This window comes from Falco rusticolus, chromosome 5 (genome assembly GCF_015220075.1).
Source record: "Falco rusticolus isolate bFalRus1 chromosome 5, bFalRus1.pri, whole genome shotgun sequence".
NCBI classification, from domain to species: domain Eukaryota; kingdom Metazoa; phylum Chordata; class Aves; order Falconiformes; family Falconidae; genus Falco; species Falco rusticolus.
This window is the reverse complement of record NC_051191.1, coordinates 23,119,024-23,138,282: the sequence shown is the minus strand read 5'-3', so window position 1 is coordinate 23,138,282 and position 19,259 is coordinate 23,119,024. Positions and strand designations below refer to the sequence as shown.

The 19,259-nt window shown below is 47.0% G+C and overlaps 1 protein-coding gene across 6 annotated transcripts in view; it reads right to left on the bottom strand.

Annotated features, from left to right (window-relative positions):
• The window catches only part of FRMD4A (FERM domain containing 4A), a 386,235-nt gene that overhangs the window by 104,909 nt on the left and 262,067 nt on the right, over positions 1-19,259 (bottom strand). For all 6 annotated transcript variants that reach the window (XM_037390648.1, XM_037390649.1, XM_037390650.1 and 3 more), the window contains one exon: positions 1,387-1,481. In XM_037390648.1, coding sequence (XP_037246545.1) covers positions 1,387-1,481 — 95 coding nt within the window. The remainder of the gene's footprint in view (positions 1-1,386; positions 1,482-19,259) is intronic.

Below are 19,259 nucleotides of genomic sequence, written 5' to 3'. Positions count from 1 at the left end.
TCTGATTCGGGTCCTGCCTCTGCATGCCAGATGCCGAGCACTCCTTCATCCTGGGAGCTGTGTCCTGAGATGGCCTCAGGCTGCCCAAGGCAGGTGCTTGCCAAAGGGACTGGCTCTAGAGGGGCAATCGTTGCTGAGATGAATATGGATATTTGTGCAATTATCCAGAAGCCTCTGATTACCCAATCCTGAATCATTATTCCAGCAGATAATTTATAATTCCCTGCCACTTCAGCAGGAGAGCAGAGTTGGCTCGTGACAGCAATACTGCTGACTCAGCTGCTCTGGGAACACAGCATTGGCCTGAAAAATCTTGGTTTTTTAAAACAATTTGTAAACAATTTAGGTGCAGGAAGCCTCTTCCTGATTAATATACACCCCTCATCCCCCCACCCCTCCATTGCAAACCTAGGTGGAGTATGGTGGGTGTGCATACCAGACGTAGTCCATATGCTGAGGACAATCTAACTACAGAAAGAAAACAGGCAGCTGGAAAAAAGTATCAGGAACTGTGCAGTAGTACTGAGAGGTCACAGTCTAGGACTAATCATAGCATTTGGCAGACCTTTAATGTTTGTTTCTCCAGTGCTAATTTTATACTTGACTTTTAAACAGGGGGTAGAAATGGCCTGTCTTGAGACAAAACCTCAATTACCATTTTGTGGTAATACTGTGACTCTGGGAGCTGGGGTTCAAGGCGAACAACCAACATTTACCTGAGGTGACTGCAGTGTCAGCATCCCATCATTTGGTTTAGCTCAGCCATAAGGCTGTTGTGTGATTCCTGGTAAGGTCAAACTCTTTCCACAATGGAAATTTTATATTTAAAAATGCTTTTAATTCAGATTAAATTTGTCAGCCCCTTCCTTTCCCACACTTTCTTCTTTGCCTTTTTTAATCTGCATTCTAAAACATCAGAAATAATAATCTTTTGAGGTTGCTTTTTTTTTCTCCTTTCCTTGAAATAATTTAGCATTAGTTTTAAGCCTGCTTGAGTGAATAAACTGATTAATACTTTAATTGAACAGTTCCACCAATCCAGTAATAATTTTGAACTAGCGAGTGAATCTTGAAGTCCATGAGAGCTTAAGGTAACCTTTTATCAATGCCAAATGACACCAACTTTTTGAACATGGGATTAGGAAGAGATTGTTACTGCCTGTGTACACCTCTGGCCTGCTTAACTCATCATGAGAGGCCCCCAGCCCTCTGAAGAAGAGGCAGTACAGGACAGACTTTGATGTGAGGTCCGTGCCTCCCTACACCTTGGTCTAGGACCTTGGAGTACACAGGCCTTCTGCCCTTGTCATTTTGCTTGGGACAAATCTGCCAAAATTTCCTGTGATCTAAGAGTTGCCTCTTAAGTCTTTGATTTCTAGCACTTACGTTTCATCTGTGAATGCAATTCCAAAGTACTCCTTCTCCTTCAGGTTGAAATGAGATGCCACCAAGTCAAGCAACTCCTTGGCCAAAAGCTTTGGCTGCAAAACAAGAATGAGAGAAAGGATTAATGAGGAGATCTTGGATAGAACCATACTGTGCTTCTAGAGGGAAACATTATCTGTGGAGGTACTCCACTGCTGTCGCTTTTACGTTCCCTCTGGTGTTCAAGCTAAATCTGCAAGCAACATTAGCTCCTTGAAATGAGCAGCAGTTTCCCTCCTAGGTAAATAGTAAAAACCTGGTGATTCTCATTTCTTTAGTGCTTAATGTCTCTGCAGACAGATGACTTGCTGCCTGCTGGTGTTCAGATCTACCATGACCAGCTCACTCATGCCTCTCTGATAATTTTAGTTGTTAAAGCTTTTTATCAAGGACCTTTGCAAACACATTTCAGACGCCCACTCTCACACACAGAGCACAGATATATGCTCATAACACTAAGAAAATACATAGTGCCAAAAGATAGGATGTGACAGGACCAAATGAGAAGTAAATGACAGAACAAAATAGTTTCCCATTCAGTGTTGCTTGTCATTTAGAGATAAGGATATATCCTCAAATTTAGGCACTTGGAAGGAGAGAGAGGAAAGTAACACACACTTTCAAAATACCCTTTGTGAGACTATAAAAACCAAGCTCAGAGAAACTACTCACTCCATACTGAGGAAGGTGCATTACTAGCTTTTCTGCAAAAGCTTATTTGACTTTTAAGTCTAAACTTAATTTTGGCTCAGTGAATTCCCTCTATGAATCCTCACCAGCTCTGCTGAGCTCCTGTGCTTCCTACTGGATGACTGAAGTCTTGGCCGTAACAGAGCTCTTGTCCTGACTGTCACTGGGAGGAAACAGGGGTACAAAGGATTCAGGTAGATGCAGCCTGTAATAGTCCTGGATCTCAGAGCTGCAATGGTTACAGCAGCACTGACACAGCTGGGGTCAGAGATCCCAACAATGTTCCCTTGTGACTCCTCATAAGGATTTGGTCTACGAATCTCTGTGTTGCAAGCCTCAGTGAAAATCAAGCTGTCTGCAGGCTCGACTGCCCCAATGAGTCTGCCAAGCAGCTGAGTCAGAGTTATCCCAGATGTGAACCTGTTGTTAAATGGGGATGAAATGATGATGCTGTGCAGAAAATGGATGGTGGGGACCTGAGAACCCTGCTGTCCTAATTGACTGCTCTGTCCTGTAAATACAAACACAGCTTGTGTTGAAAAAAACCCCGCTTTGTACTTAACTCCCAAACAGATTGATAAGAGTCTCAACCTCTCTCTAAAAATGTCCCTAAACCCATCACTGTCATACTACCTGACACAGCTGAGACAAACTTGAAGGATGCTTCCCTGGTGTTCATGTGAACGTTACGTCACCCTCCACCCATCCATCTCCCTGCTATGTCCTAGCGCAGTTAGCAGCAATGTCCATGCTGCTCCTTTGTGCACCCAATGCAAAGGTGGTTTCTAGGTCATGCCAACAAAGAAAGAAGCAATGAATGTGCCTAAATACAGCACTAGATTAAAACAGCCTCTGAATACCAGATAAGTTGCCGTGTAGGAGAAACAGCCTGGCGGAGAGCGAATAGGTGGGATGTAACTAGCTTCATTTTAATTCCCAAGTCAGACTTCTCAACCACAACTGCTGGAATCTTTGCTGTCTACACTGCCTGCTGCACTACCTTTCACAGCCTCCTGAACTATCTCCCAAATGGTGCTGAGAGCTGAGTAGACCAGGCATGGGGCCACGGTCATGTCCTTTGTCCCCTTGAGTCCCTTCAGGGACCTAAGCAAAGAGCACACCTGCTACACCAGTCTCTTTGGAGACTCCTCAGATACTTCTCTCCTGGCATTGTGCTGGGTGGGATGGACATTCCCAGCATCCCTGTCTCCTGTAAGATGAACCTCCCTTTGCTGGAGCATTTTAAGGACAAGCCACAGTGTGGCTTATGAGGTACTAGGATACTGTGATGAAGAGGATGGTAAGACTGCCTGGTGAATTCAGAGATACATGGCTCAGCACAGGTACTTAATGGGGGGAGTTGGACGAATTTTCAGCTTAACAACAAACAAACACAGACTTTCGAAGGAGAGAGAAGAGGGGTTTGTGCCTATCAACATGCAGTGTGAAAGCCTAACGCCTGCCCCAGCCTCCCTGCTCCTTTCTTTCCTTATCAGGCCAAACTAATTCTGCACCAAAAAGGGACTTCTTCCCAGTGCAGCGCTACCACAAGAGGAGGAGTGGGAATGCATGGCCAGTGATGGGTGCTGAGGAGGCCAGGACTGACCCCTCCATGGCCAAGGTCACTGGTGTGAGCAGTTGGTGGAGGTGAATCTGGGCATCCCCATGACGGAGTGTATTGCAGGCGCAGCGCTGTGTGGCTGGCACTGCCTGGCTCCCAGTGCTCTGGGGTGACTCAGCTATTTGATAAATGAGCAATTGTGCTGCCGAGCAAGGAAGCGAGGCATCAGCCAGCCTTTCTGGGTGTCCCACCTGAGAAGGCAAGGGTGGTGAAAAAGCATGCCTCAAACACAGCAGCGTTTTCTCAAGCCTGGGTTAAGCACTTGGAGGGAACAGGTTGAGCTTTCATACTTTGCAAGAAAGCAGAACAGAGCAATAAATAGCTGATGTCAAACAGGCTGCTCAAAGACATGGTGAAGTGATGGGTCCCTTGGCCTCAGCCAGCCAGCACTGTCACAAGGGCAAAATCCCCTTCTGATGTCCAGCCACATCATAGAGAAGTAATGCCCAGCATCTCTTGCCCCACACATTGCTGCATCTTGCCCCAGCTATCAAGTGAGGAGCAGCAGCTAAAAGTACCTGCCTTCAGCCACCCTTTACAGGCAAGATGAGTAAATGCAATGTGCTGCTTCCTTATTTCTGCTGAGTAAGACCTGGCTGCTGAAAAAACCACGGAAAGGTGGACAGCATGGCCTGACAGCTTTCCCCTCCCTACTGCCCAGTGGTGGCTGCTCCTTTCCCAGCACAGCCCCTCTCCTGCCCCCAGGGCTTGGCACGGGCATGATCTCCACTGCCTTTGTTGCCTCCTCCAAAGCCTGTGGTGGCAGATAAGGCAGGATAACCGTTTGCCTTGCAAGATAAGGGAAAAGAACAATAGATGCAGACCCAGCACTGGAGCAGTGCCAGGTTAGTTACCGGGCCAGACTCCCTGAAGAGGCTTACGGTTGTGAAGTTAAGTCCTGCTAGCCCCCTCCAAGATTACTTTCAGCTCTCCTCTTAAGCTCTGCAAAGTTGTTACCCTTTCCAGTGGGATAACTCCCACTGCCTCCCAACATGAACAGCAAACCTGAATTTTCAGAGGTGAGAGGAGGAAGGCGTCTTCTCCAGGTAGCAAGCACTCCTCAAGACAAACTTGCACAGCAGAGATAAGGACAGGAAAACCCTGCTGGGCACAAGTGAACTGCAGCCCATCCTGCTGTCTCAGGAGAGAGACCCACGTGCTCAATGTTAGCAGTTAATCTGCTTGCCATTCGCAATGGGAACAGCTGAGCAATGACCTCCTTTCATGTGAGCCACGCAGACAAAGAGCTCATTAGCAATGCCTGTGGCAAGTTGTTTTAATTCATTATTAATTTCTGGACTTCATTTTCCAGAGGGATATTCATTTTGCATTAATAAAACTTCTGTCACAGACACATCGAAGAAGATGGGGATTGGTCCCTGAGAGCAGAGAAATCAATAGAAAGTGGGCCCAGGACCTTCTACATCCAATACAGCAGTATGGTCAGCAAGACAGTTAGTGAACCCCACAGGCATAAATCAGGAATAACAGGTGGCATTCAAATCGGAAACAGAACCATGTCTGCAGTGCTGCAGAGCTGCAAGGCTGGACCGTGGTGCACTGTGAGTTGCTCAGGCAGCTGCTGAGACCCCTCTGCATCTGCTGCTCTTCATCTCCTTCCTACCCACACCTTCCTGGCAGCCTCCATGTAACCTGCATTTGGAAAAGCAGCCTGGAGGAGCATGTCAGAGCTGCAGCTGACTGGCCTGAGCTTAGGACAGGATACCCCAGCAGGAATCCTTTAGCTGGAGCAGCGAGAGCTGAGCGTGCTTTGCTGGTGGGGGTGGGTTGTCAGAGCAACATTATTCAGCCAGGGTCTCCCCTGCTGCTCCCGCCTGCTACAGGATCTTCTTTGCAAAAAAGCACATGAAGAACAATGCACTGTAAATCAACTGTTATTTTTACTGGAGAAATCGGCAGGGCCCCTGGTGTGGTCCCAGCGCACCAGAGCTGTGGCCCTGAGGGAGAAGAGCCTTCTCCTGGTAAGCCCTCTACCCCTGCCAGGAGGAAGAGCTGAGGGACCCATGCTCCCATATAGCGGAGTATCTGGCACACACACCAGCCATTTCATAGCCAAAGACACTGTTTTTCTGTGTGACTGCTTTTCTGCAGGGCAGTGAGCCAAGTGCTTTCATAGCTCTGGCCCCCCACCTGCACTCACCAATTCCTACTCTAGCCTGGGACAAGAAACACTTTGCAGCCTGGGGTGTCTGGGCTTGCAAACATGACACTTTCCACAAAACTTAATACCTTAATAATTGGTCAATGTATCCACCTTCCAGGCATGATGGCATCAATGCATCATTCAGGGGATTCCTGGTCATCTGTAGAGTGGGCAACTCTTCCATGAAGTCAAACCTGATGTGGGAGCACTCTGGGGTTTCTCCTCTCCTGCCTGGAGAGGCAGGAGAGCAGAGGTGGATTCTTTAGGGGCTGCCTCTTTATTAGCAGAATGTGCCAGTCTTCACTGTGCCCTGGGCCATGCCTGAGAGACTTGTCTGAAATGCTGCGTAATGCTCTGCAACCCCAAAGCACTCCTGCCTCAGCCATGAGGAGCACAGTGAGCACATGGCCAGGGCTTTTTTGCAACCCCAGTTCCTGCAGCCTCGAAGCAGTGAACTCATTCCCTGCATTCCCTCCAGAACAACTTAGGTTTGTTCAAACAATGACTTAGAGCAAGGGAGAGCTTTATTAGTGGTGTCAGGATGTGGCTGGGAAAGAACTGAGCCTCAATAGCAGCTCTGTGACCTGAACTTGCACCAAGAGAGCTTATGAAAAGGCACCAATGACAGGGCAAGAAGGTATGTAAGGGATCACAGCTGGCTGACACTCCCAGGGCTGCCCCCCTCCATTTCCCCACTCCTTAAAGAGCCCCCCATACCCTGGGCTGTGGACACAGCCTGTGCCAGAGAGAACCACACCACTTCAGCACATGCAATGCCCAAGCTGTCTGTACCTCATTGGCTCTATTTTAAGGAGATTCAGCACCAACAAATTAACCACAGCGGACAAGTCTCTCTTCCATGCACTACACATCTCTGTACAGAGACAGTATATACACGTGCACTCTGTGCAGGTGTCTTTTCCCAATTAGACATGAAGGCAACTTCCCTGAATGACAACAGAGCACAGCAAGCACTAATGGCAAGTGGGGAGGGGAAGGACAAGCCTGAGAGCACCTTGGGAAGGGGAGATGCAGGCTGCATGAGAGATGAGACACACTGATTCAATGTCAAAACCCCCTGAGAATCACAGCTCTTCCATGTAGTTATTGGTTGAGTTCTCATTAGCATGAGCCCACTGACCTGGGCTGCTGGACCCACTGGGGGAGCAGGCTGGGATCTGCTCACGGGATACCTCCCCAGTGCTGGCGAGAGGAAAAGGAGGAGGTGAGGCACAGGTGACACAGAGCAAGTCTTTGCTACACAAGGTGACATGCAAAAGCCATTTTGGTGCCTCATAACAGTCATGGTCATTGTCACACAGGTTTAGTGGTGATACTGGTATGTTATGGGCCACAGGGTGGGGGGAGGAGGAGGAAGAGGGTTTCTGGAGAGAAGAATCTCTTGTAGCCCGTGCAAACTTGACACCTAAGGGACGTGATGCTATTCAGAGGGACCTGGGCAAGCTCAAGAAGTGGACCCATGTGAACCATGAGGTTCAACAAGGCCAAGTGCAAGGTCTTGCACCTGGGTTGGGGCAACCCCTGGTGTCAATACAGGCCGGGGAATGAAGGCTGCGGACGACTTTGGGGTACCGGCGGATGAAAAGCTGGACATGAGTCGGCAACGTGCACTCAGCTCAGAAAGCCAAGTGTACCTCAGCAGCGTGGGCAGCAGGTCAAGGGAGGGAATTCTCCCCCTCTGCTCCGCTCTTGTGAGTCCCCCCCTGCAGTTCTGCGTCCAGCTCTGGGGTCAGCACAGGAGAGACACTGACCTGTTGGAGCAGGTCCAGAGGAGGGCCATGAAAATGATCGGGGGGCTGGAACACTTCTCCTAGAAGGAAAGCCTGAGAGAGCTGGAGTTGTTCAGCCTGAAGAAGGGAAGGCTCTGGGAAGACCTTATCGCAGCCTTTCGGTACTTAAAGGGGGCTTATAAGAAAAATGGGGACAGAGTTTTTAGTAGAGCCTGTAGTGATAGCACGAGGGGTAATGGTTTTAAACTAAAAGAGGGCAGACTCAGACTGCAGAGTCAGACAGTAAGGATGAAATTCTGTAGGATGAGGGTGATGAAACACTGGCAGAGGCTGCCCAGAGAGGTGGTAGATGCCCCATCCCTGGAAACATTCAAGGCCAGGTTGGATGGGGCTCTGAGCAACATGGTCTAGTTGAAGATGTCCCTGCTCACTGCAGGGGGGTTGGGCTAGATGAGCTTTAAAGGTCCCTGCCAACACAAACTGTTCTATGATTAGGTTGGATGGGGCTCTGAGCAACATGGTCTAGTTGAAGATGTCCCTGCTCACTGCAGGGGGGTTGGGTTAGATGAGCTTTAAAGGTCCCTGCCAACACAAACTGTTCTATGATTTTATGATAAGCTTCTAGGGGCAACTAATGTCATCCTAAACATGTTCTAAATTCCCACAAATACCTGTTTCTTTCCAGAAGGGTGTGGTGATTGACTCAGCTGAAGATCAGCACTGTAAATATCTAACCTGACTTGAGCCAAATTCTGCCCTGAGAGGACAGTGATGCCATCTAGGGAGGAGCTCCTTGGGGACTGCAAACCAGGTAGCCCAAGTGTCACCCCACCACGGAAGCAACTGGGAGCTCATCTCACTGAGTCACGGGCGTGTCAGCTGGCTCAGTGCCGGGGGAGTAAACATCTGCCTATGTCAACCAGCAAAATCAGAGAAGTGCAAAGATTTCTTTGTAGCTTCAGGAGATCGTTCTGTCAGTCATTGTGGAAAATATGGCAGAAACACAAGCACTTCAGTATTAAATATTCAATATAATTAAAAGACAATGTTACTGGGATTTGAGCAGCCTGAGGAACTCCAGAGTCATGTGTTTCCCCAGTGGAAAGACAGGCTGCCCACTTTTGGCAGAGAAGCATGCTTCTCAGTGACAGCTTCCCATTAAGCTTAGAAATGAGTGAGTTATAGAGAGAGATTATCTATCCACAGTCCAGCAGTGCCATGAATAAAAAACAGATGACATGGTATTAGCAGCTGCTGGTACGTCCCTAGAAACGCAGGCACACACAAAGTACATTTTATTGTTTTATTAACTGTCAAACAAGCCTATCTATTCCCCCTCCCCCACTTCATAGCTTTTCCCTAATTCTCTGTGGCAGAATGTTTCTGGGAAATCCATAGTCTCAACATATGGACAGATGCGCACTGCCTGAATCCATCCAGCACAGAGGCAAGCTGAACTGTGGGAACCAGGTAACCAGCTCACACTTAGTAATGCCTCGTTTCATTAGATTAAGAAGACCGCTACTATCCACTGTCTCCTTGCCAAGGGGACTTACAAAGAGATACATCACGAGAATACAGAGGTGAGATGTTACTACACTAAATGCTGCAATGCTAAAGACTGTTTGCAGTACTGGTGCTCAGCCTACACTAATTTTGTGCTATAACCCAGCTGTGGTCAGGCACAGGCTCCAGGACTCGAATCACTGGTATTTAACTGTGAGCACATGCTGGTGCAGGCTGGCCTGTTGGTACCCTCCAAGCCACAGCCACCAGGGCATAGCCCAGGCCAGACAGTCCCAAGGATGGTCACCCTGTTTGGGGAAAGAAGGAGTTTGCCCCTTGGAGCACAAGATGGGCTGTGCCATGTGGCTTCCAGCCCAGCCAGCGAGCCCTGACCTATTTTATTTATGAGCGCAGACATAGCAGATGCTGTCTGGCGAGCTCCCGAGCAGGTTTGGTTTCTGCAGGAGAGACCATGAAGTGTGTCTAGTTCCACCCTGCCTCTTGAGTCTTGCTGACTTGGTCCAATTTTGCTTAAATGTTCAAAGGATGGATGTTTGGAAAACGTCTCTTAGGTGGCTTGAGTTAAAATGTGGGCTGAGGGTTGTGCGTGGTGTGGCCAGTCCATCAGTAGGAGAGGTGAGGTGGAAAAAAGAGCAGTTTGCATGAATAGAGAGTAATTCCTGCCTTGGCTGTGCCCAGCGTGGTACTGCCAGGCAGGGTACAAAGCTGCTTCATCAGCCGGCAGCAGCTCTCGCTGGTCTCAAGCCTTGGGCAACGTAATGAGGAGGAAATAGGAGCGCAAAACGGTGATTCATGCACAAATCCTCCCCTCCACCAACTACTGCAATTTGTTAATGAAGCAAACTCCAGGTGCGCCCCCTCCCCATTAGATCATACACTAAAACTAGCTATGCTGCAACACCACGGTGATGAGGGCAGTAAAGGTGCCTCTGTGTTCCTACTATCTTCCTCGAGGTGTTGCTTATTCAGAGGCCAGCAGCCTTACCTGCTGAAGGCCAGCAGCATGCTCATACCCGCATGCTTTAGGCAGTACATTACAGATCATAACTCCCTCCTGCCCCTACTTCCTTATGCACGAAACACTGAAATCTCTCATCCAGGGGCCATTGAACTTCACTCACTTGCAATTCTCTTGTCAAATTGGCTCTGCCAACAGCTCTGTCATCCCGTTGTTTAACCCATTTTGAGCACTTGGAAGACAAGCCCAAAGTCGCACCATAGTAATATTAAGCAAATACCAAATAATGGCCCTTTCAGCTATAGTCTCATCTGAATACACCGCCGTAATGTGGTACAAAACCGCTCAGGCTGAAGGCTTCGGGCTTTAGGTGTTGCAATTCCCCTTATGGGATAGATCCCCTATTCCTCAACTCCACGTTACTTTGTCAATATATGGAGTGCACATAATCAAAGCAGGCTGGGATATAGCTGGGTGAAAAATTATTCATGGAAATGCAAGATGCCTGGAGAGGGAACACCTTATTTTTTATCACGAAACAGCTGAACTCCATCAGTGTCGGGGACCAGTGGTGGGAGCGTTGCTTGCGCTGGCACACACAGCACCTCTTTCTCAGAGTCAGTGGTTGGCTCTAAAAATCTCTTTTCTTCATTTACATAGGAAAATGAGACAACTTGCCTCCAGCAGCCTCCTTGGGAATGTGGAGGGTGGTGACAGAGTGCCATTGATGTTTTTCTTGGAAAGTCAACACCCGCAAGTTGTGGGAATTCAGATTTGTTAGGGTCAGAGAGACAAAGACAAAAAAAATTCCCAAGTTTTTAAAAAATTCTGTTTGGTAAAAGGATTAGAAACAGCCTACTGTACAGTTTGCCTTAGAAATATTCCCAGATAGCTGCATTTCTGGGTTCAGCTTATACCTGATGCTCTGTGTCTTAAGTCAGAAGCCATTGCCGACAACCTCTAATTCCCCTACATATTAGCAATGTGAATCTGCTTAAATATTTTTTAGTCAGAGAAAGCAAAGAGCATGAGCTGGCCAAATCTGCATGGCAAATTCATGTCAAAGCCAAAATGAGAAGCAGTTGGCGGGAGGAAAAAGACACTTTCGGGTCTGTAGCATCCCTCCTCCCCTTCTTGCCTGACACAGAGGCAGCTGCACGCTTCCCCCATTCAGATGGGGTCTGCATCGATGCCCAGTGACCCCATTCCTCTCTGTTGTGTTCTGTATCGTCCTGTGACTCCAACAGAGTTTTCAGGTGACTGCATCCAAAGAGACCAGCCAGCTGCTACTGGTGCTGGGATGGGAAATCTGCCAGTTTTCACTGCTCCGTGCTCAGACCTTTCTTTCATGCATGACAAAAGCCTCAGTGCTTCCCTCTTTCCTCCCTTAGCCTTCTGCCTGCTCCGTCTCTTCTCTGCCTCTGCTGGGAGCAGCTAATATCCCCACAAACAGCTGAAAGAGCTGGATGATGTGCTGAGGGTGGAAAAAGGATGAGCTGAATTTTGTGGCTGGCCCCTGCTTTGTGTTCATGTGTTTTTTCATCCATAGACGTGAAGCACAAGGAGATTTGGTGGCTGCTTAGGGCGGTGCATCCCATGTAGGACTCTGCATCGCTGTCTCCTGTAGGGCTGGGGAGAGGGAGAGTACGTTCTGGCATTCAGACTGATGTCCTGGTCTGCCCTGGCTATGGGGGGGTCAGCAGGAACAGCACACTGTAAGGTATGGGACTCCCCAAGCGCCTGTATATCTGCGCTGTGCAGTCTGGACATACTGGCTAGATGCACATCACTTTCACGGAGGAGCTGTGGTACTACATAGGGGGTTACAGCTTGACATATCCTCACTAGATAAAAAGGAGGTCCACTGTCTGCCAGTGTACCTACCTCCCACATGCCAGAGTGCTGATCTGTGCACGCGCAAGCAGCCTTTTTTGCACAGGATTTCCAGAGGCCTGAGAATCAAAGACAAGCGGTCAAAATCCTGACATTCCCCCTGGGTAATCCTTCTGGGCAGTAAAGGAGGTTGTGCAGGGTAACCTCGCATGCGGCCACCCCTGAGTCCTTTCCAACTGAATAGTGGCCAAGGGCATGAACCAAGTGAGACGATCTGGCCAATCACAGAAGCAAGACCAGACTGCAAGGGCAAGCAGGCATCTTTTTAGGAGGGATTTGATGGAAAGTGTGGAATTCCTTATGCTGACTGATGTAAAAATTGCTTTTGTAGCCCTGCCAAGGTCACTGCCAGCTCATCTAATCAGCCATGAAAACATCACTGAAGCAAGTTAAAAAGTTGCCCTGAGTCAATTTGTGCATGCAATTTTTATTAGTCTTTATTTAAACTTTCTAGGTTTGTTTTTGGATGGTTGCAGGAAAGAGATCATTTCTCTATTATCTTTCTCTGGGTTTCTCCCAAAACCTAACACAACATCAAATCTGTTTTGTCCTTTACAAGACAGTCCTGAAGACAAGCCTGGCTGGCTGCTTGCTTTGCTATGTGTTTACTCTAGCAAATACTGTGCTTTCAGCAGACTACTCTGAACTCCATGGGAGGTTCTGTAGTATTGTCAGGATCTGCATTCTATGGATTAATACAGCTTTAATGAAAATACATCCCAAATTTGACAGTTTTGACTGAGATTTACTTTGAGCTTTCCGGGAATTTAGAGCAAATCTATGAGGCACAAACTCAGAGAGACAGGTACAAGAAAGGTACCCCTTACGTAGACCCAAACAATCAACTGAAACAAATTCAGTTCCCTCAGAGAAAAAAACCCACCACATTCCCAGCTATGATGGCTAGATTCACTAGCCCTTCAAATAATTCTCAATGTCTTGAGCCTATTAATGATCTATTCAGTAGCTCCCTGTCTCCTTCTGTATGAAACATCTATGAGATTTCTATGTGTAAATGAGAAAAATAGGTACAACAGAGCAGCAGAGCAGAAGGAATATATCCACATGCAGCAGGACTTTGCCCTTGTTGAAGACCATCGGTTTCGTATAAGCAGAAGACAGAAGCATCTGTGCTTCAAAGCAAAACACTATTTTCAAGGTCACAGTGGCTTAAGCGTCTCCCGGTTCACCTCATCTCCAGATAAACTGCATATTTGGCATTTGGACCTCCACGGTTTAGCAGCACTGGCTATGTCAGTACCAGTAACTTGAAGAGGACCAGAGCATGGACCTGAGTGGTCTCCAGACTGCAGCATCATTTGCACAGTGTTGGCCTCTGGGAGCTAATCTTCTCCCAGACAATGCCCAGGCACCATCTGGGGGATGGCTTGGGCCAGGAACCACTCCTAGATGTCATTATGGATCTGTCCACCTCATTCAAGGGGAAGAGAGTTTAGCCAGCTGGATACCAGCAGAGTCCATGAGCAAGTGAGCAAGTTCTGACCTGTTTCTTCTACAGGCACAGGCAAAGTCATTGATTTTCCTCCCCTGTGAGCCAAAGCAGAGAAAGGATGGTTCCAAAATGGTCAGTAGTCAGATAAGCAGACCCAGATGTCACATATTCCTAAACCAAAAGATTTAGCTCATGTGTTAGCAGGTTTTGTAGCAATGTTTTGCACAGATTACAAAGCACAGCTCAAATGTGCATGGCACGTGCCATCCTTTCTGCCTGTCACCTAGTCACACCCACAGCCAGCCAGCCCCATGCAATGCCATCTTAATCCAACGTGCAGAGCAAGGGGCTTAGTCCCCTCCTCCTGGGTTTAGTTCCATGGTGAACGAGACTGCAACGTGTCCAAGCAAGAGAGCTGTGTGCTGGTTTGGGTTTGGTCCCCAGACATGGACTCCCTAAATGCAGCAGAAACTCAAGCTGTTGTCTCTTTCCTCTAATTTGTCTTAGGTGAGGAGCAGAAATGCTGCGCTCGACTTGCTTCCCTCTGTGAAGCAGGGATGTGATGACCTTCTGAGTTACATTGGCATAACACAGCTGACTTCATTACTTGGGTTGCAAGTTTTCTGATTTGTGTATTTGTCTTTTGTGATTGTGATTTGGTCTTTTAGCATGCTTCTACACCTCAAATATCTTTGAGTGTCCTGGAAGAAGCTTGGGTAGCCAGGCAAACTCTTCTCCTTTCCTTCATCCTTGCAAAGAGTCAAAAAAGTCTCATTCTGCATCACAAAGGCATTTAGCCTGTGGAAGTTGCTACCACAACAAAGGTACTAACAGAGGCACTAGGTGAATTTTGGATTTCATTGCCATTATCTGTAATTAATTTAAGCAAGCAAAGGTATTAGTGAAACTAAGTGTATCTCATGCTTTTATCACTGAACTGGAGTCTGCAGAGGATTTTTCACCTTCCTTTTCATGTAAGGTACAGCACCGATGAGTACAGAGACCAGATTAGATGGAGCTCTCCAACTGGAGATTGGTGCTAAGTTAATACAGACTGAAGCAGCTCAAGATGCAAATTGCACATGCTGTGGAGTTAAGAGGGTTTGTGTACAGGGCTTTGGTTCAAACCCTTGTCTTAATGCAAAGGAAAAAAGACACAGATATGGCATTCTTTGCAGCATAGTGGGTTGAAAGTTATATGGCCTAGTTTAAGAAAGAGCTTCCAACAACACAAATTTATGCAGATATTCTGTATCATAAATGTTTGGCTTAAAGTATTTTGGGTCTGCATGTATGCTTGCCTTTCAGTTTCTGGGGATCTGTATAATTTTGAAAAAGGGTAGTCAACTACTGCAAGAAAGTCAATTGTGTTTTAAATCATCTGACCGTATCACATGTAGCAAATCAAACTCTGAACGTGAAGCGAGCTTCAGAGCCAACTTTCTGTGGCAGGAATCCATTTCACACTCAGCCGACAACAGGGTTTGATAAGAGCTCGGCCAGTGTGAATAACCAGCTGCCTTCTATATATATTTTGATTTGGTAGCATCTGTTGAAGTTTTATATCACTGAGAGATTGTTGGTATTCTTTTTAAGCATTAAAGCTACCTTGACAAGGTCAATAATTTCTACAGAGGTCAGCATTTTTATTTTGAAATATTTGATCATAATTCTATCAAACTTTAAAGAAAGAGTTTGGCTAGGGCACATAATGAAATTGGACAGCTCACACAATCCATTTATCTTTTCGACTGTAAACCTCTGAAGCACTCTAGTTCATCCAGTTTCAAATCAACTGTAGAAATGTCCATCTTCCTTCCTCCACCCTACAGAAATTGGTGCTTGGAAATGCTCTTGATCTCTTATTGCTGATGTGGAAAAGGAAAAATAATTTCCCAAGACATACTATCTTAGCTGCATTGTTATGGTCTGTTTGCTTTTTAAAAATCTCTCCTGAATAAGGATGTTTTTTCCATCCTGGCTCAAAGTCACTTCTTCATTGCCGAAAATATTTAAAAAGCTAAGTAAATGCTTATTATTGTAGTACATTTTCTAAACACATTAAAATCATTTATTAAAAAAAAAAAACCAACATGCAAAAGCTACATGACCATCTCATGAATCATAAGCTAGTTCAGATTTTAGCAAATCTAACTGCAATAAAAGTAAATAAAATCAGTAATAGTGCTAGGTCTGATGTGTAGAATTAGATCTTCCTGGTTTATCCTACACACCAATTGTGAGTGCAGAGAAAGTAATTAAACTTAACGAGAGCTACATCCTCATGTGCTGAAACTGGGAAAGGGGGATGCCTTCAGAAGCATAATGGGTGCACAGGCTTTTCTGCATTCATCTGTTTTATCCGTACTTATACCCAGGGATATAGTCAAGAGAGCTGACTTCACTGTTAGATTCTTCATACACACAGCGATATTAGATATTCCCTCTCCTAAAGAGCTTGCAGTTGAAGCATATTGGTCTTCCCGGATGCTCTCATCAGTTTAATTATCTGTATATATACAGTTGCTATATTAACAGCATACCACAATGTTTTGAAGCTTGTGGCTTAACATGCTCAAATGTAAAGCATGCTATGAAAACACTACACATCAGATGGACAGTTCTTCCCCTGGGAAGGTCAGGGGAGAGAGGCTGAACTCACTTGCAGGATGCTGGTTCCATTGCTTAATGCCTGGTGGCAGAGCTCTGCTGCTATGGGGAGCCGAGTGGCCAGAGACCACAAGAAATGGGTTAGCTAAGCAAACGGCTCTAACCTTGAAGTTGAATAGAAGAGTGATGCATTGTGCAGGTCCAGCTCCCAAGGCACAGTACATCAGTGCTACTCCACTTACATACCCATTGATAGCCTGGCCTCTAATCTCCTGTGCCCCCAGGTTCATCAGAATGATGCTCCTGGGCCACGGGGCAGGGTCTAACACACCTTGTCCTGCAGGAGAGAGGATCCCCTCCACTCCTGGTGAGCAACCCAGGAGACTCTTTGCTTCTTGAGTCAGAAGAAGGTGCTAAATATAATCAAGGATTAGGCTTGTGATAAAACTGGTTATTTCACAGGGAATGGACAAAGTCAACAACTTGTCATCTACAAAAGGATGCCCTGCCTTCAGCTACTCATATTAAGCATTATCTGCAGTCTTCCTGGATGAGTCTATGCATTCAGAGCCTATATATGAAGGCCAACCAGATGGCTGTGTGTGTCCCTAAGAAGCAAAGGTTTCCATGTCCAGCATGTTTTGGAACACAGCAAGGAAGCTGCTGGAGTCCCCTGGGCCGGTCCCCTCCAGCAGTCACGGCAGTCACCACATCCAGCAGTCACTCGTGTTAACAGAATGACAGTACAGGGCATTTCATTCAAGGAGCAGATCAAGTTGCAATGGAGAAACCCTGGGCACAGACAAGTCCTGCCTCCAGACGTTCAGTTATTTCTCCTGTGGTACCTGTTGAACTAACACAGGGAATGCTAAAACTTGGTGCAGCTGAAGCACACGGACCATCCTGGTGCACGTCAGGACTGCCTGCAGCCCACATGGGCCCTACCACTCCCCCTCCAAACAGCTCTGCTCCCAATGCCCTTGAAGGTACCTTGACGGTGGAGGAGAGGGGGATGAGACTGCTGGCCTTCATTCTTGACTGCAGGCTCATCATCATCACAAAGCAACCCCCATAAATAAAGAAGGAGGCAATGGAGAGCACTGATAATTGACCACAGCTCGAAAGAAAAGAAAGCTAAATAATACTTGCTCACCATAGGAATTAATGGGGGTATAAGAAAGGTTTATTTCCCCTGATATTTGTAGAAAGAAGTGCTGGTGATAAACCAGGCTCATTAAAAAGGAGAGTGAAATGAATGATCGGATGAGATAGTGACTTTTCTTTATTAACAAAACAAGAAATCTTTTTTCTGCAAAGAAAGAATAAAGAAGAAATAAGACAGAGCAATTAGGAAAGAACTCAGGCAGGGTAAAAACTGTTAGTGACAAACAGCTACTAAGGATATAATTGGAAAATGTAAATGCATACAAATGCAGGTGATAACCCATGTACTGGGGCAATAGCAGAATTAGCCAATAAATGTAATGAACCATGGAAGAAAAAGCTTGGAGACTTTATGGAGAATTGGGGAAGATTTTTCTGAGCAGGAGGGGTAGAAAGCAAAGGCAGCCTGGTTTCTGAAGAGGAGAGATCCTTGGCCCATGGGTGGTGCTATGTCTGCGGGAGGAGTGAATGTAGGTGGGTGTACAAGATCAGCTGAAGAAAAGGATCTAGGGGGCAATGCTGATGCCAGCTCCACCACTTTCCATGCTGGGAGGCAGGAGTGCCTCCAAGCCTGGAAGAAGGGATGATGGTCAGAAATCGTCATACCAGCTTATCTCCCCATTAGCTTTCATTTCAGGTAGAAGAATCCTTGGCTGCTTCCTTTTCTTTTTGCAGAAGGAAGGTTGTGGACAGGGTTTGTAACAGGCACTGGTGGTCTTTACCCACCCGTTTGGAACTGGGACTGACTTCTGAAGGTGGTCCTGTTTCTGACCTGAAATGCTGTGCATCTGCCCACAGTCTTGGTGTCCCAGAGGTGGGATCTGGGATGTTTTCTGTTGAGGAACACTGCAGAATTGCCAAGAGCAGGCCAAGCGTGCCATGCAGTGGCAAGGCACAGGGAGGTGCTATCCGTGGGCTGAGTCAGCTGGAGTTAGCTACCAAAATGCACAATCAGCTTTAACCCAAGGACAGAAAAGCTCTTTGTCCCTAAAAATATCTAAAAGCTTGCTCAGCACTGCCAGGAACAGGAAGACGGCTCAGCATGATGTTGACACAAACCTTACACTGCAGCTAATGCTCCCAGTGCCACCAACCCAAGCACATCTCTCTGTGAGCAGGCCCAGGGACTGATGTCCTTCACCACGATGGGCATTGAGACCACGCTTGCCTCATGGACAGGATGGTGGCTGCCTGCCCTCGAGGGATGCTGGAGCCCATCCTCTTCCCCAAGGAAGAGATGAACCTTCTTGCCAGCTTCCAGAAAGTCTCTTTCTGTGTCTCATCCAGACACATCCTCACTGCAAAGTGAGATCGAAGTGACCGAGTAAGTGTATCTGTTCATGCTTTCATTAAACCTAATGTGAAAGATGGGCAGGAGCAGGTTCCAAGGCAGCAGTGCAGGCATGGAAATCAGAAAAAATGTTCCCAGTCCATTTCTTCACTCAAAGAAATGGAGCCACAGTCTCATAAGCTGGGCCAGATCAGTCATGCTGGTGGCAGGTGCTGCTCCTAGAAGCACAAAGACTTCCAGAAAATGCTGCTGGAGATCTTGATGGCCCTCTGGGAACCGAGGGCATCTCTGCCGACCAGCCAGTGGTCATGCTGCCTGCTTGACAGTTCTCTCTCTCCCTCCTGATGTTCTACCAGATGGCTGTGGACCCATCCCAAAACTTGCTCCTACTGCAAGGAGTAAATGCCTTTATTGTTTCTAATGCTGAAGGGCTGCAGTGCTGGAAAAGGCTGTACTACATATGTGAGGGTGAAGAGAATAATTGTATTTAATGTGATTTCTGAAAAACCGAAGAAGGTAAATTTAGGCAGAAGGGTTTTGTCCTTCTCTGTGATAAAACAGGAGAGATGTCTGACTTGCAGTGGGGAATTATCTTTGACTACTCAGGAATTCGAGTGCTGCAGTGCTGCAGTCCTCTCTTCCTTCACAGTCCCTTCCACAACTGTGTGGTGGTTTTCATCCCTTACATTGAAAGTATGCCGTGGACTCGGTG